Source organism: Neopelma chrysocephalum, unplaced genomic scaffold (assembly GCF_003984885.1).
Source record: "Neopelma chrysocephalum unplaced genomic scaffold, ASM398488v2 Primary Assembly neopelma1_96926, whole genome shotgun sequence".
Taxonomy (NCBI): domain Eukaryota; kingdom Metazoa; phylum Chordata; class Aves; order Passeriformes; family Pipridae; genus Neopelma; species Neopelma chrysocephalum.
This window is the reverse complement of record NW_020925569.1, coordinates 2,641,204-2,663,030: the sequence shown is the minus strand read 5'-3', so window position 1 is coordinate 2,663,030 and position 21,827 is coordinate 2,641,204. Positions and strand designations below refer to the sequence as shown.

The 21,827-nt window shown below is 36.3% G+C and overlaps 1 protein-coding gene across 1 annotated transcript in view; it reads left to right on the top strand.

Moving 5' to 3' along the window:
- Positions 1–21,827, top strand: part of CNTLN (centlein) — a gene marked incomplete at its 5' end in the record, with an annotated part of 156,507 nt that overhangs the window by 121,708 nt on the left and 12,972 nt on the right. The window contains 4 exon segments of the mRNA XM_027670739.1: positions 1,368–1,465; positions 3,123–3,249; positions 4,865–5,002; positions 5,369–5,554. Coding sequence (XP_027526540.1) covers positions 1,368–1,465; positions 3,123–3,249; positions 4,865–5,002; positions 5,369–5,554 — 549 coding nt within the window.

Sequence of the window (21,827 nt, the reverse complement as noted above, 5' to 3'; positions counted from 1 at the left end):
AGCGAAATACCACAGTCATATGTCTCTGCCATTGAGCATGTGCAGAGGCTCACCTAAGTGTTCAAGTTCACATCTTGTGTGTAACTGTATAACAGGGTGCTGTGCTCTACATTAATGAAGCTCAACCTCCACAAACAGGTCTCAGGAAATTCAGGAATATTCTGCTAGCATACATCATTTTAACAATTATCTGGTTATACCTCACATTATAATAATACTAAATAGACTAGACAAGTTATTAAGAACAGTATTTTACATCTAACAATGCACACAAGAACATATACTCCCCTTGAGAGGCACAGAGTTATGTACAATACTCCCATTAATGTTAATAGACATTACAAGTCTGCACTGAGCAGAGAAATTCTCCTGAAGTTTCTTTGTTTACAGCGTGTCTGATCTGTGTGATTATCGTTTATACATAGTGAATAAAAAGCTGTTGTACAGCTTCTGAACCTGTATGCATAGATGCACACATCTATGTTGTGCTTATGCTTAACGTGTATGTATCTTTTGGCAACACCTTTTGGAGTTCTGAAATCTCTCTATGCGTTGTGTTTGATGTACCATTTTCAGCAACAGCATTCAATGCAAATACTCAGATTGCTAAGATGACTACTTAGTTAAGTTTCATATTTTTATTTCTGTACACTGATTCTTTTATTCTGTATTTAAATCTTGGGTAGATGATATGTGTGTTTGCATGGAGCAATTGAGGCACTTTTTTTTCTTATTACTGTATGCAATGAGGAATGGCCAACAACTGTATAATTCTCCTTCACTGGAATTACATATGCCTGAATATTAGGATCAGCTTGTAACTGAAATGTAGAATTTGTGTTAGTACAGGCAAATGGAAATATCTCTGTCTTGTGCTTTGAATTTCAAGTGACAAAAAAACAACCACTCTTGTAGATTGTCTTGGATTTCTAAAAGCACAAGAAAGGAATTATTGGACATTCTTGCTATGTAGATGTAGGCCCCTTGTGCTGTAGAACTATACCATTCAAAGATGTAGTTCAAATAAAGATCCAGTTTTCTTTTCTGTTAACCTTTTCATCTGACTATGTCATGCAAGAGAAAATACAGTCCTTATAGGTGCACTGGGCTTGCAGGTGCCTGGGGAACATACATTAATCATACATGATTAGAACAATGGAAAAGTACTGATTTTTATCATATTTTCCAAGGAATGTGCTTCTACTTAAGTGTTTCTAGGAAGTAATAATGCTCCTTTCGCACCAGTTAATTTCTAAGAACTTTCATAAAATACATGGAAGTTTTCTCAGCTCATTGTTTCAAAATTTCCTGTTGACTGCGATCATATTCAGTCTGCTTTATTTATATTTTAATATTTTTCAATACAGAAATCGATTAATGAAATCACTAAGCAATCGACCACCATTAAGTCCCTAAAACATGAAGTCCAGGAAAAAGAAGAACGGATTCGAGAACTACAAGCGAAGTACGGTCACTCTTCTATCCATTGTGTTTGGTGCCACCCAGTGACAGCTGTAAAATTGCTACAATGTTTAGCATTCTTAGATTTTTAAGAGACTGTTGTATTCTTTTTATTGCAGTCTTGCAGACTGGTACAGGGGTTTTTTTAGAAACTGCAGCAGTACATGCTAGAGTTGTAAACTGATAAGTGACTAACTAACTACAGTATCTGTATTGCAGTAAGAATACCTTAAATCAAAACTCAGACTCTAGAGTAGACTTTTTATCCTTGATGTAAGTCAAAATGAATTCCTCAGCACTGTTAAACACAGTCTCTCAAATTCAGTAATTCTTTGCCTAGGGGCTAAGAGACATGTCAAGGTTCCAATGCTTAAATAAGATTAAATAGCTACTGTTATCTTCATTAAAAAGGTTCAAAAAGACAGTTGTATTTGTTTCTATTTGAAATAATTAAGGTTTACTCCTCATTTTTAAATTCACAAATTGTCGAGTATGCAACTGAGATTTTTATTCTACCTACCTTAACTGATATAAATCTGTTATTCAATTATATTACTATAAAAAGTATAAAAAAGCTATTTATGTGAAATTTTTGTCTGTTCAGGATTTAAGTCCTCTAACAATTCTAATTTTTATAATTGAAGAAAGAATGCAGTTTACTTATCTGAAATTAGTTCATGTGAAAAACAGGCAGCGCTTAAAATGGTTATATTGTGAGCATTGTTTATTTTCTGTTTCAAAATGAAACTGAATTTTTCCACCATAAGATTTAAAATTTAAAATACTTATTGGATGTCATGGTTTCTTTAAAAAACAGATACTGTTTTTTCATAAGCTGTAATATATAGTCAGCAAAATAACATTATTAGTATTAGGGTGAAACAGATTGGAGGAAACTTTAGGTGCACTATTTTCCTGGGGTTTTTTTTTAATATGGTATTGACATTGTATTAACTATGTTGTATTCCTGAACATATTGCCGTCAATCATTTTGCTTTCATTAGAAAAAAAATTCAGATGTCTGAACATTTTCAAGTATTGCTTATATTTATATTTAAAATATTAATTTGTATCATGATAGTGGAAGTACTGTATAAGGCATAATTTTCTCGTTGAACAGATTAGTTTGTGGTACGTGAGAGTTTCTTTTTTATTTATTAGAGAATTTTCTGACAAATGCTGTTGTTATTTCTAGGTTTTGCAGTTTATCTCATCTGACATATAAGGATAGAGATTTTTCATCTATTTCTGTGTATTAGTTGGATGAAAGGAGAGTTTCCAATTTCATTTTCTTTTGAAAATAATTTTATACAAAATAGTGTCTGAATGATTGCTTGAGATATCAAAGGAATTTAATTATTAAGTTTTGCATGCTCAGCAGGTTTCTTTTGCCTTTTATGATAATAGTTTAAGAATTACTGTGATTTCAGTTCAGCAAGCAAAAAGCAAATCACAAATATATTGCATATTTAGAAATAGGTCTGTTTAATAAGAGTTTGAAACTGGGTTTAGTAGTTGAGAATGGGGGAAATTGCAAGAATTGCATCAGCTATTGTTTGAAAAAGTATTTTAAAGCTACAGGAATAATAATTTGTCTACTGCATTAGTTGCATATTAAGAAAATTTTCTGAGTGTCATGAGACTGACTTCTTCCCATGTAGAATTTCTCGATTGGAGAGGGACCTTAATGCGAAAAGACATTTGATGGAAGACCTAAAGTCTCATCTGAAAGCAAGTCAAGAAAACGAGAAAACCTCAAATGAAGCATTGGAAAGTCTTGAGAGAAAGATACTTCTTTCTTGCAATTCCTAGTTTTAGGAAAAACGGAAGCTGGTGGATTTACAGAAGTTATTTCAACACACTATACATATTAAATCAATATATTGCTTTAAGCAAACAAGATATAATTAATTATAAGTGTGTAATTCCCTCCACTATAATTTGTATGAAATCAGTATATGGTGATAGCTTGAATGAATTCAGCATAATTTACTGTATCTTCATTAGAGGTGTAATTAAATATTAAAGTATTCAGAACACACAGTTGCAAGAATATGCTGTAAGTAGTGGGATTTAGTTTTATGCACTGTAAGTTCATAAAATATAGGACTGAAACAAGGGTGATTTTACATGACATATGCTAATGAAGTCCATGCATCTCTCCTGGCTATAGTAGTTAAATGCTTTAATATGTTAATCTGTTTTCTACTGCAGTGTTATGAATGATTCACAGTTCTTAGCTTACTGTAATTGTATCTGTGTAGGTAATGCTTGACTTCTATAGCAAATTATTTTATCCTGCACAATTTTAGGATGATTTCACTGAAGATAGGAGAACTTGTATATGGTTTGGCATATTTCTATATTATCCAGCTGATATATTGGACTTCAGTCTTTAATGCCAGAAAAGATTATGATGTTTGTTTGTCTGTGAGGTTATACCTCTTGCAACCCCAAAATAGAAATAAACAATTTACTAATTTGCTTTTGTTAACCTAGAATGGGTGTGCTTGCTGAATATCACAAACACTATCTCTGCTTGCAGTCATATAGCACTTTCAGCTCTAAAGAGAGCTACTATCTTACCTGACATGCCAAAGATAAGGTGTTATTAGGAAAACCACAGCCAGAAAGTGAGAGCATAAGTAAGCAAGCAAACTATAGTATGACATGAGAGAAATACGTGGTTTTGGTTTTAGGTAAAAGATTTGGAATGGAATGATGTGCTTTAATGCTCTCCTTTGAGTATTTTAAGCACTGCATTTCCAGAGAGTCAAATCCCATACTTTATTTTGATTATTCCAGGTGGAAAATCAGCTTGATAAATTTTACATTATCTTCAGCAAAGGATCAAAGAAATTCCCTGTTACTCGATATTGTCAGGAAAACTTTGTGATTAATACTATCAAGAGTGCTGAATGATCTATTAATACTATCAGGAGCACTGGTCTTTTTCATTTTACCCCAAATCAGTGTTTGCATTAGATAATAATTATCTAGGAAGCTTTACAGACTATTAACATGTAGACAGTTGTTTTTTTGGTTGAATTTGAATTTATGTTTTTACCTCTAACAGAAGAAATGAGTAGGAGTTGTGGATGGCTCCCTTTTGCAAGTACTGTAACTCTAAAATATATATAAACAAACAGTTCTGCAGATGAAGAGCTCTTCTTTATATTTAATACAAGTCAAAACTTATGTTAAAAGGTTGTGTGCAAACTGGTCTCTACTAGATCAGCAGTAGAGATTTATTAAATACTGTAATTTCCGAAAAAAAGTATTTCAATAAAATTATATAGCAAAAGTATGTTAATGTAATATAGGTAGGCTTAGTTTTGATTTTATTTTAATTTTTTAGTTATACATCTTGATAGTCAATGCTCTTGGCCTTTCATTATTTCAGGTAAAGGCACTGGCTGAAGACTGTTCAGGCAAAAAAGCTTCCATTGACTCACTGAAACAAAGACTTAAAGTAGCTACGAAAGAGAAGTCTCAGTATGAGCAGATGTATCACAAGGCTAAAGATGAGTTGGAGAAAAAGGTGTAATTAGAGTTGTGATGGCTGCACTGTGGAACTTTTTCATACCTTTCTTTCAAATGAAAAGTTGCAAGGTCATCAGCTTAGACTTTTTAAATACAGAAAGGGAGAAAAGAGCAGATTAATAGTAACCTTTTTCTCTCATCTGATTCAGTCACATCTCTAAAATTTAGATACTGAAACATGGACATAATGACTGAAAATGAGATTACTTTTTGCCATGAAATTACATTTTACGTGTTGCAAGTGGAATATTCTGTGATGTTAATCATGGTGTGGGAGGTTGGTTTGTTCATACATTTGTGATCTACCATAACTCCTTATCAGCTTTTATCATAGCATTGTTGTGTCTCTGCGGATGTATTTCAGGACTTCAAGCTTACCAAACTAGAGAGCAAAATAATTGAGACTGAATGTGCTATGACTGAACTTGAGACTGCTGCATCTGATCAACTACATAGCTTGGCTAAACAGAGTGCAGAGGCTTTGGAAGCAGTACAGAAGAAGTTGCTGCTCACCAGCGACAAAGTAGAAGAATTCAAGACATTTGTAAAGGTTTGAATTTTGATTTTCTTTGAGTGTTCACCTAAATAAAGGTAATTTTGATTAAAAGAAAAATGTAAAAGATTAACCAAGGGCTGATCTTTGGTGCATTCCGTTTTCTGGAACAATCATCGTAGTTCCTGCAGTGGTCTGGTATCAGGTCTGAATTGGTCTAAATAAGGAGAAAGAATCAGGGTCTCTCTCCCAGACTTACAAAGACTTCAATAATTTTTGTCTTTCTATATATGGCTGCCATTTACTTGTTCCCAAGAAAAAGTACTTAGTTTTATATCAGACTACTCTGCAGCAAAAAAATTCCCAACACATTTAATATAATAATTCATATCTGTTGATCGGTGTGAAGTACATAATTTTCCATATGCACATACTTTTTATTTTAGAAATATTGAATAAGGAAGCCTCTATATTGCAAAACTGAAAGCAGTTTTAGTAACAGTATATAGAATATTATTTCCTTATTTTGGCTACATACTTAACAAACTGCTATAGTGCATCATGCAACAATACTGTCTTGGTGGTATCAGACAGATCACTTCGTCATACTAAATCAGTGAAAAGTTTCACTGAACACACTAATATGTGTTTTATAATTTAATATTTGAAATGTAAATATTATTTATTTTTCTGAAATATTCACCACATAATTAAGAAATATAAAGCCTATTCAGTATGTATCTATCTTGAATACATAGCATCTGAGGGAATGGCCTGAAGTTGTGTCAGGTGAAGTTTAGGTTAGATATAAGGAAAAGGTTTTTCACCCAGAGGGTGGTTGGACACTGGAACAGGCTCCCCAGGGAAGTAGTCACAGCACCAAGCCTGACAGAGTTCAAGAAGTGTTTGGACAAAACTCTGAGGTACATGCTGTGATTCTTGGGGCTGGTCCTATGCAGGGCCAGGAGTTGGACTCGATGATCGTTGTTGATCAATGCCAACTCAGGATATTTTATGATTCTGTGATTTTATGAATTTAGCATGTATCTACTAGATCCCTATTTTCAAACAAGACTATAACTTATTAACCCATGAAATAGATCCAGTTTTCTACTTTTCTTGGATCTCTGTAGAGGTGAGCTCCTTTCAGATATGTTTGGGCAAGTGTGGTAGCATCCAAAGTAAAGAGCAATGGTATTTTGATGCACTACATATAAAAAGAAGGCATATATAGTTATCTCTTCAAGAATAACTTTCAACTGTGGATTGAAATTTAGTAACTTAAATACTTGTGCATTATATCTTCTTTCTATTGTCATCTGATAAGAAGTCACTCTACATGGCAGTTCTCAGACCTTTAGTGTTTGCCTGTTTTGCCAAGTTTGTAAAACATTTAAAAAAAGGGAAAGTAAAAGGTATTCTGTTCTCAAAAGTAACTGTAATGAGCAAAATCACCCATTAGCAAGTATTATGATAACTTCATTCATTGTTGAATGACAGCTGCAGTGTTAGTTGCCATGAATATTCATTAGCACTTACACAGTTGTACTGCATGTGAAAAGAATGTTAATATGTAATTTCTCTCTAAATAATAATAATAATAATAATAGTATTTAGCTAATGAAGCTAAATACCTACTTTCTTGCCCGGATAAAAAGAATATGCATGCATATTTCAAGTAAGATTTTTGCTGAGTACTGTTCCTCTGCAGAAAGATTTTTTTGAAAATTAAGATGCTGTCTATAAGTCAAATGTTGATGAATAAGGAGTTCCTAAGTAGACTAATTTGTTTAGTTAGGTGCTAAAATCAGATTCTATTCATGGTGTACCACTGTAAAAAAATGTCGTTGAAAATCCTTGGCGATTCAGTGGAATTGCACAGTATATCAAGTAAATCCTGTTAAAATACATCTTGTGTATCTGATGTTATAACCTGTGTGGCAAGATCCAGGTATTGTGATAATACTTACTGTGATAAGTAGCAGTACTCCTTCTTGCACCAGCTCTTCCTTTGAAGTCTGATCTGTATCATTTCTACTCTCTTCTTCCAGGTAACTGTCAGTTTTCCCCTGACCTTGGTTCTCCAGTTTCAGTAACTCGAGTAATATTTTCTGTATAGAGATCAAGTTTAACCTTTATCTTGCTTAAACAGGTTAACATATTTGTCTTCTATTCTGATCGCTTCGTAAGCCTTTCTTGTTTTGAGAGTGCAATTGTAATCTTCTCATTCATAAATTGAATGCAGTTGCTTTGTCTACCTATTCCATGTCTGTTGTGACATTACATAGTTCTTTTTTTAACATAAAACAATTAAATTATTTCAGTTACTAATTAATGTTTACAGCTATTAATAAGACAACAGAGGAACTTCAGAGAACAGAGTGCAACTCTTTCTGTTTATACCGGACAGTGTTACTGGCTTGTAGAGTTATTGATAACACAGAACCACAGGATCTTGAATCCATCTGTTAGTAAAGATATGTGGTGGTTTGAAAAACCTTTTCTCTGGGGCAGTAATGGTTTGCCCCACTGATAATACTAGACCAATCAAAGGTTCATATGCGCCCTACGGAAATTACATACCCACAGCAACGGAAGAGAAGGTGGTGAAGTAGTTTTAGTAAGTAGGTTGGTAGCCATGATCTGAACCACGAGGAGGCAGGGGGCCAGTGAGCCCCTCTGGGGGCCAAGAGCCCCCAGCCCCAGCTGAGGCTACAAGAGACCCGGAGTAGTGTCAAAGCTGGACCGGGTCCCGTAATCAAGAGCTGGGAGAATTTCCTTACTGTCAGCAGTGGCAGAAAACGTTGAAAGCGGCAGCGGAGCAGTCCTGAACAGAAACAGCGATGGCTGAAAGCCAAAAAGATAGCCAGTAGTAACAAGATAACATGAAGCCGGCTGAAAGACGCAGAGATGTTCCTGCAGGAGGGAGAGCTGGCAACGAAACAGAGGAAAACTCAACAGAGCTGGTTTGGGGTAAGACTGTATTACTTTCCCAAAACCCAGAGACCTGTTGAAGAGGAGGGGTGGACTTCCAAACCTTTAGGGAGTCCTAAAATGCAGCAGCAGCTAGAGTGAGAGAAAGGAGCCGAGAAACCCGGAGTCATTCCTGAGAGCTGAGCCAGGATGGAACACGGGGGAGGTGGCCGGGCCCTCTGCTGCTTCTATCGTGCTAGCGAGCTGAGACAGAGTAAAAGAGCTTTGGTAAGACTGAACTGAAAGCTGCCTTCAATGTCCTACCCCAAGAGGAGTGAAGATCTACAAGGAAATCCCCCGAAGGCTCGGGCTCGGGGTTGGAATTTCCACAAAGTAAGAACCAAAATCCTGACTACCATACTTAAATCTGCTGCCTCAGGAAAAATGAAGGACACTAACCAGTGCCACAAAAAACTGAAACGAAGGAACTGTGGCCTGTGCAGTGACAGAAAGACTTTTCTCTTTCCTTCTTGGACTTTTATTGAAGGAAAAGAGGAATTTAATTCAATGTGAATATATATATATATATATATATATATATATAGGTGTGAGTAAATAAACCTTTGTAAATATTTTTTCCCTTCCCCCAATAACGAATGGTTGTGTTTTGTCTGAAAACTCTCCACATGAAGTGAAAAAGATATCAAGTCCATACCATCACTAAACCCTCTCACAGGGGCAGACTGTGGGAGGGGGGGCTTGAACTTAAAAATTGGATCCTTGAGAGTTTCAAACCACCATAGATACTAAGTAACAAAACCTGGGGGAGTAGTTTCTGGTAGAAGTACAGTATACATAACTGAATCACATTATGATGAGTTACTAATTGAGCCTATATTTGTGATATACAGTAAAATGTTGCATTGCTGTGGGCACTCCAATTTGGGACACTTATGCAATGAAATAAAATAGCTAAATTGTAGCATCTATTTAATAGTTTCAAAAATCATGGAAGAAATAATTGCAAACAAAAGTTGCTATATCCAATACGTTGTAAGTAATTATTGGACTTATTTTGTGGGAGCATGGTATAGGGATCAGATGTTATGTCCTGGATTGCTTTCAGTGGGAACTAACAGGGCACCTAAAATAGGTCGATTCAGAGCAGTTCATTTCTCCAAAGCTGTATGAGGAAGATATAGGCTAGTAGGAAATATGAACAGAAATTTTGGACTGTAACAGTTTATTAAGTAACCAAAAAACCACAGTTCCATAATTAGAGAGTAGCTCCTTATAAATATCTATTTCAACTTAATAGGAAAGTTAACAAAATATTAAGAAATAAAAAGGCAATATAAAGGAATTGGAAATGAATTATAGATAATAACCTGAAAATATGAGCAATAATAGACTATAAAGGATGGAGAAGAGACTAAAGAAATCAAGAGGATATCTGTGGGTAGCAAAACCCACAATAATAAAGAACAATAATAAACAGGCAGTATTTAAAAATGTGCTATTAATAAGGTAGCTATTACAGGGTGCATACAATCTATATTAGATAAAAAAAATCTGTAACTGTGTAAAAATAGAGGTCTTGCATGAATATTTCTTTTCTGTGTCTGGAATGAAGTAGGCTAATGTTATATACAGATATTACAATATCCCCAGTCTTTTAGTAGCCATTGGAAGATTTTAAACATTTTATTAAAAAAAAAAAAAATTAAATTGAGAATTTTTATAACTAACAAGTTTGCTGGTTAAGAAATTTTTCTCTTACTGGTCCTCCTTTTGAATAAGTATTCAAAGTTAGGGTATTATGTTACAACAATGCCTTGAGTCTAAAAGAAGGATAATATTGAGTCAATATTCAGAAAAGGCAGTATTTTAGGTTCATTAGTCTAACCTCATTTCTGGGTAAAATACTGAAAATCTGATATGAAATTCAATTATTACAATATTAAAGCATAAGATTATAGTTATACTTCTTATAATGCTTTTATGGAAACTAAGTTTCATTGAATAAATCTGATTTATTTTCTGGCAGGTGGTAAGAGTCAGTTGATAAAGGTTACTATTCATTTTAATATACTGTTTTTTAAGATGTCTGACCTACTATTGAGGTGTTCAGATAAAATATGTACGCTATGCAATGGCAATAACATTTTAAATGGATTAAAAATAGCCCATGCAGTTGCTCTGAAAAGTAAATCTTAAAATATAGGTGTTTTTAGAGTTTTGTAAAGATCAGAGCTAATCTTGATTATTAAGTGTTATCACAAAATTCAAATCCTGATAAAATTTGTCCATGACATTTATGAAGACTGCAAAATAATAATGAAAGTAAGGCTGTAAGTATAATGTTAACTAGGCCCAATGAAACATTTTAATTACAGAAGAATGCAAACTACCAGTACGAGAGACCAGGTGGTTCTGACAATACTTCAGATGCCTCTTCTAAAGCTGCACATTTTTATCCCATCTAGCTTCCATCAGCACCATAAATTCTCTTTGAGTCATTCACTCGATTTCTACGTTCTATCATTGTTCAGGATTTTCTTTAACATGTGTTGCACTATCAGATCCTCAGGTGGATCTTGCCAGTTATGTGCAGCACAGCAACTGCAGCAAAATGTTCTTTGTTGTGTTTGCAGTACCTCTGAGAACTCATGCAGAAAACAGCCATTGGATAAAGTTAAAAAACTACTATTACTGGGTGTCTATTGAAAATTTGGTACACCATGTTAGTTTGCTATGAAGCTGTCCAAAATTCTGCGTGAATTCTGTTTTCCTGCATTAATGTAGTATGGGTTTTTTTGCTTAGCTAGACTTTGACTGTATGTTGCTGTTAGAGACCTTGTAAGCTCAAGACTCAATAGTGTTGTCTGTCCCAGTCAACTTGTACATGAGCAAAACTAGTTTTGAAAGGTTAATCTGCAGTGATGACACTACCTGAGTATGAGAATATCAGAGCTTTTCTGACCTTGAGGACGATGTTTTGATTAGGCATCTATATTCAGCTCTGGCTGTAATAAATAGGTGATGGCAGCTGAATGCTTCGAAATTATCCAAGTGCATTTCTCACTTCGATAGTGCCTCTGTCATTTGGGACTTGTGTGCTTTCTACAGAGGATACTAACTGCAGCACAGTGCACATCTGGTATGTTCTGGCATTTTTCTTGATAGGTCTCCAGTACAATCATCTAATAGAATTGACTGCCAAAATCAAGACCCACGGCAGTTTACTTGGCAAGCTTAATGGATCTACGTGGGGATCTAGCCCTCACCCTCTTAAGACATATGCCCTCATTTTGGCTACTGAGAGCAGGGCTTAAGCTAGGTGCATTTCCCCCTCTCTCTGTTGTTTGACATACAGCTGTGGGCAGCCACATGCGTCAGAGGACTTACTTCACCTCTGCTTGGCCAAGTAATGTTCTGCCAGTTATTTGCCATTCAGTCAGTTTACCTTATATCCCAGTATATGTCAGTCTCGCTTACCTTCCTGCAGTTTATCTTGAATACTGGCATCTGTTTCGGCACAACTATTTCTCACTGCTTTCTTGGGCTGTAGGTAGTAGGTAAGTTAACACTTCTGTTAAGAAGTTCCACCCCTGAATGAGCCTCACTGCTCGTTTCTGCCTTAGGAAGCTTCCTCCCTACTCCATTTAGGAAATGTCATCATAGACATTATATGGGTCAGTTGTGAGCTAGTTCATGAAAATTCAGTTAACCTTTTGAAAACCCAGAACAACAGCTTTTGTGTACCACAGAGAGTCAGAACAGGGACAGGCTTACAGGCTAGAGGTGCTGGTACTGCCCTTACTGTCAGTGCTAATTGAAAATGTTACATGAAATTTCTTCCTGTTGCAAAGAATAAGTAATTCATGACTGGCCACTTTCACATTAAAAATTTCCTTTATTTGGCAAATTCCTGTTATTTACCATCATTGTCTATTTCTCTTGAACAGTTGGTGAAGATAGAGCATTGCTAGGAAACATGTTCTTCTCAGAATGGCCATATGCAGATGATGTCCTATTTGTTCTTTATCTAAAAAAAAAAAAAAGAAATAGAAAATTAGACATAATTGGTAGTTGGGTTGGGAGGCATGAATATATGGGAAATATTCCGTTGGGTTTTGTCAGCTCCTTTATAACACGAGAGCAACACAAGTGTACTGCTAGTGCCTGTACCGCCAGCCAGAGAATCAGTTCTTTGGATAGACGGAAATCCTTGCAGGCGACTCTCAGAATTCTCCAGTTATGGTGAGGCAGTAAGAAATATTCTTCATAGAGCATTTCTGTTGCTGAATGTATTCTCAAACCGTGACAGTACTACTGCTCCAGTTCCTTGCAGGCCCAGGATGTGCAGAACATATTTCTTTATATGGCTACCCAGATCAGATGCACAATGACCATTTGTTTCTTTATCTGAAAAAAAAACCCAGCTGCATCATGGGTAATTGTAAAATTTAGTAATTGGCAGTGTTGTTTGATCAAACAAAGGTTTCTTTAGTGAGTCACGGGGACATTTTACAAACAACAGCAGATAGTATCATATAAATCAGCACTGTCAGTTTTGATTTGGAAGTGGACACCTTTAATATGACTTCAAGTTGCTAGAAAATTTTCCCCACTGGGAACTCTTGAAAGCCTAAAGATAAGTATATTTCATTTATTACACTCCAAACTGTCAACGCTTTACCCAGAAAAGTATACCCAGAGTAATTATTTTGTATTGTGTGGAGTAGAAGATAAGTCTGCCAATCTGTGCTCAGTCAGAATCAAGATAATACTTGGTTTCTGGGATGTGTTCCAATATGATGAGAATCAGTAGTCTTATTTGCAGAATACACACCTTAAAAGGTGGTGTTCTATATGCAAAACAAAATCTGTGTAACTGAGAAAATATCACCATTAAAAAAAATCAGGCATTTATTGCTTGTTTTTTCACTATGTGTGCTACTTCGGGAAAAAAGGAGAAACACAGCTTTTATTATGAAATACCAACCTTTCTTGGTTCTGAGAAGAAATTGGTGATAAATTAAGCTAATCTCCATCAGGATTACTCTGCATCTGGGATTTAGGCAAATTGAATCAGAGGCCTGAATAGTGACAGTGAATATCTATTAGACTGTAAACAGAATAATAGGCCTTGTGAATTTTAATGAATGAAGTGAATGAATTCTTACAGTTTACAGAAGGCATATGGTTAGTGATGCATACAGTGTGCCAGGAACAGAATATAATGTAGATGTCTTAGTGGATAAAATCTTGATAAATAAAAAGGAAGAATAAAGAGAAAGATTTTGAAAAGCTTTTTCTTACTCTACTTTTTCTTTGCTCCTTAGACTTAGAAGGATAGGACTTCACTTTGGTTTTTGATTATGATAGGTAAAGACTATAACAGATGTAGCTTAAAATGTATTGAATGTTTTTATACCCTACTTTTTATATAACTCTCTCAAGGATTTAGTGATGTTGATTTAAATTATTCAATCTATGTAATGAAATGGTAAGGTATGTCAGGTTTTTGTAGTTGTGCATGTATGTCTCATGGAAAGTTTAGATGTGTGTCTGACTTACATAGGTGATTTTGTTGATATTAATGCTATTTTCATTTTTCTTACAGTGCATGAGCACCATTCTTACAGACCATAACTCTGTAATGGTAAATAGTGTGTGAACAGGTCCAACAAACTTGAGCTGAACAGGAAACGGTTTTCACCAACTTGCAAAAAAAATTCCTTTTCAGCCTCAAGGAAAAAAACTCACCTAAGTTTAACAGAGAATGAGACAAGCAGGATCATCTGGGAGCTACCTGGAGACCCTGCACTGCACTTCTTGAAAGGGTCTACATCTGCCTGGGATTCCTTTAAATGGATTGGAGAGACTTCTTTTTAAAGCTCTGACTCAGCTCTCTGTTGGACATAGAAAGATGCGTGTTTTAAAGGTAGTAGCTAGTTTGGTGTCTAAAAGAGAGAAAACAATGTTGACTGGAAAAAGATAACTGGAAGACTTCAGGAATGGACGTATGAGTACATGCTAAAGGCTCTGGGCTTGAAGTGATTAGATAGCCTTTTGGCAAAATAACAGGAAAAGCAGCAAAACTTGGAAAGGAGGAGAAAGGTATCCAGTAATTATGTATTTAATAGTTCATGTAGATATAATTGTGTAATGTATGCCAACCAGATTACTAAGAAAGTGAACTGAAGGAGGATGAACAGAAAGTACTCATGTACAGAGTCATGTGAAGTCTCCACAGTAATTCAGAAAGTTGGAATTAAAGAGATTCCCCAAGGTAAATGCCAAGAAAGCTACAGAGAAGAGCTCTAGGAGGACAGAATCATTTAAAAAAAACCCTAAAATTACAGTATTTTAAGAAAGCACATTTGATAAGTTTTATCTTTTAACCATGTTTTTAAGGGTTTAATGCCAGAGCTGAGCTCTTAAATTAGGTTTCAGACACATTTGTTTCAGCAGTGCAGTGGTCTTACACAGAGCATCTGATTTATAGTTCTTATGGGTTTTTTGTGTGTTTCTGCGGAAAGACAGCATAAATTTAGACACTGAACTAAGTGTCAGGAAATCACAGTGCTCTTCACATCTCGGTCACTGACCTGCTATGTGACCTTTGGAGTGTTGCTTCACCTCAGTATTTCTTGGTCTACCCTAAATATCTTTTTTTGCTATGTCCGGTACAACTGTGCTGAATTTGAGAAACCAATATATTTTGACAGAAATATTCTGCCCGTCATCCCATGCTGATTATACATATTTCAACTCATTCTCTTCTATAAGGAAAACTATTATTTTTTTCCCTGTTATAGGTCACAAAACATGGTAATTGTGTTGAAAGTTTAGCAGCAGTACAATAAAAACTATGGAGTGCTTATGGAAACTTAAAAACCAGCATCAATCTGAAAACATTTGGGTCTACAATTTAAGTTTTTAACAGTCTTAAAGCTTAGTGTGCAGGAGAGATTAGATAACTCTAAAGCTGTAAAATTATATACCATATATACATACAGTACCTGCTGTATGTTCTGTAAATGAGATGTCCAGCAATAAGATGGACTTTGTTGTATCTAAAGATATTACAAAGAACACTATGAGAAGAAACATATTTTTAAGACAAGATTTCATGCATAAAATGAAGTGTGATGGCTAAACAGTTATCAAAAGAGGATTAGAAAAGAAAAAGAGAAAAAGCTGACCGGTAATACAAACCCCCTTAATTTTTCTTCACAAAGTGAATTTTAAAAGGAGTATGTATACTCTTAAGTATATATTGTATACTTTTCGACTGAAATATAAAATACATTGTAATTGGCCAGAATAAGTCCACTGCTGTATCTTTGTTTAAATATGCTTTGTTTTGAAGACAATCTAAAATTAAAAACTGTTCATGACTAAAGTCACTTGTCTCTATGCATTTGTAAATAAATTGAACTATTTTTTAGAACATAGCCCAGTGTGTCATCCATAGCTCAGAGCCATGGAGAAGGCAGGGTTGGGCTAGGATGTTAGACTGCAAACTGGAGTTAGCTTTTGCCACTAGGGTAGAAGAGGCTAGTAATATTTTAAATTAGTTCAATTAATTTTTCAGATCTTGCCTGTTGAATCCTTAGTTATGCTCATGTGTGTTCAGGTTTGCCTGTATTAATTGATGTGGAAAATCACATTGTAGATGCAACTACAATATCACATTATTTTTTTACATACATACTGCAATGTTTCAATTTTTACGTATAATGAAATTCTTACAGGTCATCAGGTGAGACATTTCTTCCATGCAATGCATGCTTTCATCTTCCACTTATCTCTGTGAACACTATTCTCAGTGCCAGTCAACATAGCACTGTTTATTTTAAGTCATATATGTCAGTCTGATACCTAGCTTTATAGCATGTATTATCTTTTTGATTTTTGGGGGGATTTAACACATTCAACAGCTTGTTTCTTTATTATTAAATGAAAAGATAATAAAATCCTATATTAATTCCTCCAGATATGCACAAGTAAAGAGCTGAGACACGTAGTTTGAACATGTATGTTTATAAATTTTAGAACTACCTCAGAAACTGTAACTGTAGATAGGTAAATAAAACCAACTCACCACATTATAAATGTGACCTGTGTGACATTGGTAAAATAGTTATATTAGCACTTTAATATAATAGAATAATAATAGAACTCTCTACTGAATACTGAGCTTGGCGGAGGAAGGTAAGACTGGTCTATACGTCCTCTACATCTTTACACTCTACTTAGAAGGCATCTACTGGAGTCTCTAAAATCATGTGATCTCTGGGGATCATAAGAATTAAGTCAGCCTCCTGAGGCTGACTCATTCCCATGGGTCAGAATGGTATATGTTATAGCCCTTGGCCAGACAAGTCTATTGCAGTGGTCTGTCTTTATTTCTTGTGTACACTCTTGTCCTTTTTCTGATAAAAAAAAAGTTTATGCCTAGAAGATGTGTTTTTTCAAGTGAAGGAGCTAGCTGAGGTAACTTAAATAACATATATAAATATATATTAAATAACATATATTAAAAATGAAATTACTAAAGAAGAGTTTTGAATCATGCTGTGAGATCAGTTTAAACATTATTACCAAAAGTATTTTAAAAGTCATTTTTTGAGGGACAGTAAGGAACAAATAACTATATTTTCATTGAATTCTTATTTCAGCTGCTGAAATGGTGCATGACATCATCTCTTTGTGTCATTTTGTCCATTCAATCTGTTTTGTCTTGCTGATTATGAGGTACTTGGGGCAGTAATGTTTTCTCAGCCTTTTGCAGCACTAGGATCTACCCTAACCTTAGGCCAGCAATAACTGTTCTACCACAAAATAGAGTTCTTTAGGCTCAGCGTTCAGTTCTGTGAATTCAGATCTTGTTGTTCACAGACAGCTACAACATCTTCATAATCCTTTTGTTTCTTTAGGAAACTAACCTTGTATCAGAAAAGATTTTCCACTTCTTTTTTGGTTTAATGCTCTGGGCCACATCCATATACTGCTCTAATTTACAAAACAGGTGAGTTGCTAAGAATGCATTACTTGTATCTAAAGGCACTTTCACATTGAACTACACACAAAATACTATCTATAGAATTGTTCTGTATATTATACTCTTCTATACATTTGTTGTTGGTTGACCCTGGCCAACAGCTAAACTCTACTACATGGTTGTTTGTACATTCCCTGCTCACTCCCTTCCCTCAGTGAGACTAGGGAGACAATAGGAAGAGCAAAAGTGAGAAAACTTGTGTGTTGATAAGGAGTTTATTAAGGGAAGGAAATGGGAATAAAACCCCAAGAGATGTAGGTCAATACTCAGTCTCTGAGCAGTGGCCACCTGACAGACAAATCACCATCCCCCTCAGTTTTTATTGTTGAGCAAAATACTGTATGTATGAAATGTTCCTTTGGTCACCTGGGGTCAGCTGTCCCAGCTGTGTTCCTCCCTATGTTGAGTGCATCCCCAGCCCACTTACTGAGGTGACAGAGTGGGAAACACAGAAGGCCCTGATGTTGTGCCAGTGCTGCTCAGCAACGACTGGTGTGTTATCAACACTGGTTTAATTACAAATCCCAAACACTGCACCATACAAGCTGCTAGAAGATTATTAACTCCATCTCCATTTGCTGTGTGACAAGCCAGTGGGGAAAATTACTGGCCTTGTTAAACAGAGAATTTAGGCTTGAACTCAGGGATAAAAAGAGAACATATTGCCTCTGAAAGGATGGATAGGTAACTTCAGGGGGACTACTAGGGTGTTGTGAAATGTGTAGGGAGAAAATTAAAGGGGCCAAAGCCAAATTGAAACTTACTTTGGCCACTGTGGTTAAAGATGACAAAAAAAGTTTCTATAAATACATTGGCAGCAGAAGGAGGGCTAAGGAGACTCTCTAGCCTCTGCTGGATGCAGCAAGTAACATAGTGTTAGGGAATAAGGAGAAGACTGGCATACTTAAAGCCTTCTTTACCTCACTCTTTAATACCAAAACCAGTTGTCCTCAGGCTACCTAGCTCCTAGAGTTTGAAGTTAGTCCTAGGGAGCTGAGTGAAGCCCCCATAATCCAGGAGAAAATGGTTAGTGAGCTGCTATGCCAGTCAGATACCCACAAGTCTGTGGGCCCACACCCGAAAACAATGAGGAAGCTGGCGAAAGAGCCTGCCAAGTCACTTCCAGTCATTTACCACCCAATCCTGGTTTACCCAGTGGACTGGAAATCAGCAAGCGTAACACCCATCTACAAGAAGGGTGGGAAGGAGGAATCAGGGAACTACAAGACTGTCAGCCTGACCTCAGTTACATGGAAGGTCACAGAGCAGATCACCCTGAGTGCCATCACAGAGCACATGCAGGAAAACCTGGGGATCAGGCACAGCCAGCAGGGGTTTACAAAAGACAGATCCTGCTTGACCAACCTGATCTTCTTCTGTGTCCAAGTGACCCACTTGGTAGATGGCAGAAAGGCTGTGGATGTTGTCTATCTAGACTTCAGTAAAATGCTGGACACCATCTCCCACAGCATTCTCATGGAGAAATAGGCAACCTACATCTTGGACAGGTGCACTGTTCACTGGGTGAAAAGCTGACTGGATGGCTGGGCCCAGGAGGGGTAGTAAAATGGAGTTGCATCCAGCTGGTGGCCCGTCACTCGTGGATGTTCCCCAGGGCTCATTACTGTAGCCAGTTCTGTTTAATATGTTAACTAATATGGACTAGGGGATTGAAGGCACCCTCAGTCACTCTACATATGACACCAAGTTTGGTGGGAATGTTGATCTTCTGGAGGGCAGGAAGATGTGGACAGGCTGGATTCATGGGCCGAGGCCAATAGTATGAGGTTCATTATGTCAAAGGTCTGGGTCCTGCCCTTAGGTCACACCAATCCTGTGCAATAATGCTACAGGTTTAGGGAAGAGTGTCTTGAGATCTTCTCAGCAGAAACAGACTTGAGGGTGCTGGTTGACAGTGGCTGAACATGAGCCAGCAGTGGCAGGAGGCCAAGGAAGGCCAGTGGCATCTTGGCCTGTACCAAGCATAGTGAGTCCAGCAGAACTAGGGAAGTGATTGTCCTGCTGTAGGGAAATGACAGTACTGCTGTACTTGGCACTGATGAGACTGCACCTGGAGTACTGTGTTCAGTTTTGGGCCCCTCACTTCAAAAAGGACATTGAGGTAGGTGTTGGAGCATGTCCAGAGACAGGCAACAGTGCTGTTGATGGCTCTGGAACACAAGTCTGATGAGGAGGGAGTTGGGGGTGTTTAGTCTGGAGAAAAGAAGGCTCAGGGGGGAACCTCACTGCTCTCTACAACTACCTAAAAGGAGATGGTAGTGAGGTGGGGGTCAGTCTCTTCTGCCATGTCTCAAGTGAAAGGACCAGAGGAAATGGCCTTAAGTTGCACCAGGTAGGTGCAGATTACACATTAGAAAAAAACATTTCACTTAAAGAGTGGTTAGGCATTGAAATAAGTTGCCCCGGGAGTTGCTCTGGAGTGTTCAAGAGGCATATGGATATGGCACTTGGGGATGTGGTTAAGAGGTGATTATGGTGGTGCTGGGTTGATAGTTGGACTGGGTGATCCTTGAGGTCTCTTCCAACCTTCATGATTCTGTGATTCTGTGATCTCAGCCGGACCCAGCACACTGTTATTACTACTGTACAATACACAGTAAAGTTTAAAATTGTCCATCACTCATATGAGCCATGGCCCCTGCCATGAGATCTGCACCAGTGCAAGACTGAAATCTGGCCATATATAGATACAGTGCCATCTAGCATCAGACTTTGGTTTGTCTTAGGGGCATTAAGTTTTATTATGTTACAAACAACAACAATAGAGTGTGTAAACTAACATGGTAATTACAGGAAAAATTTTAGGCATTGACCCAGTTGTATGACATTACTTGGGGCCATTGATCAAATTTTGTCAATTCCAGGATCAACGAGTGTCAGTGTTTTGGGATGTAAAGACCTTATTAATAGTGTGCTGTCATGGTCTTTGTATCATCATGGCTTCTTTGAGTGTTTAATTAAATATGACCTTTTAATTGAAAGAAAATCTTTGTCTTTATACATCTCAAAACTGGCAAAAGATACAGTGCTAAGAAGTGATTACATAGGGAGGCCAAACTTGGAAACAATATATTAGCTTAAGAATGAATATTTTGCGCTGTGAAAATAACGTAGAAAGCCTTATAAAGGAGATATTTCAGAACTCTATGCAAACCAGCATATGTAATATATACTGTATTCCCATATGCAGTTGGTAGATGATTCAACAATTGCTACTGATTAAAAAGGACTGGGAACTTTAAGGTCATGCTGTTAGAATTTTAAGCTGATTTTTTTTCTAGTCAGATCAGTAGTAATTGCACTGGTCTGACAAGATGTGTTGTAGATTTGTTTTAGGAATTACTCAGGAATTCCTATTCTATTTGCCTGGTAGCAGCTAAGTGTGTCCCACAGGAACAACTCTGATGGTAACATCTAAGTTGGGAAAATGGCTTTACTAACAAAATATCCCCTAGATTTGACGCCAAAGAAAAACAGAGAAAATATCGAATCCTAGTATTACTAGTACTAATAAAGGCATTGTTATGCATCAATATAGTACCAAAATCATATACTGCATTGATTTCATTGCAGATTTGTATCACCTATGTATGCTTATAAGTTTAAACATAAACTGTTTTTAAATGCACAGGAGGAAATTTTTTCATTCAAAATCCTACACTTAGCACCATAATGCATTGGATCAATTTTGTAATCAAAGAACGATATTATACTGGCTTCAGTACACTCACCAAGAAAACCTCTGTGGCTTAACTCTTAAGTTTTTGTAATTTTCAGTTTGGAAATGGATCTTCCTAACTCAGTTTCTAAGAGCTGTGTGGCTTGACACTGAACATTTCTGTATTGGAGGACGAACTGACATATAATCACTAATAATAAGTAAAGAATTTAGCATATGAATACATTAGTATATGTCAGATGAGAAAATATAAACAGAAAAAGCATCTTAAAATTTTTAAGGCACTTATCCAGTGAAAAAATGTATATAAAAACATTATTATAGCCTAATAACATGAAGGAAGGAGGTTCAAAAATAGCTAGTCTGTCACAGTCCAATTTGAAAATCCATAAAGTAGTCTTATTTTTCACATATGGTTTGTGTTTCACATATGCTTTAGTGTATTAGAACTGCATGAGGGAAAAAGGAATTGAAGTGCAAGTCCTCCATATGCATGATTTACTGTGATTATATATAAAGTGTGTGCTTGCATATCAAAATCTACTGGCTGTAATTTTCTGTCTGATTTTTGTTTAAACTTCCTTTTTCTTCTTTCTTTTTTTTTCTTTAGTTTTTTTGTACTTTTTTTTGGTTGGGTTTTG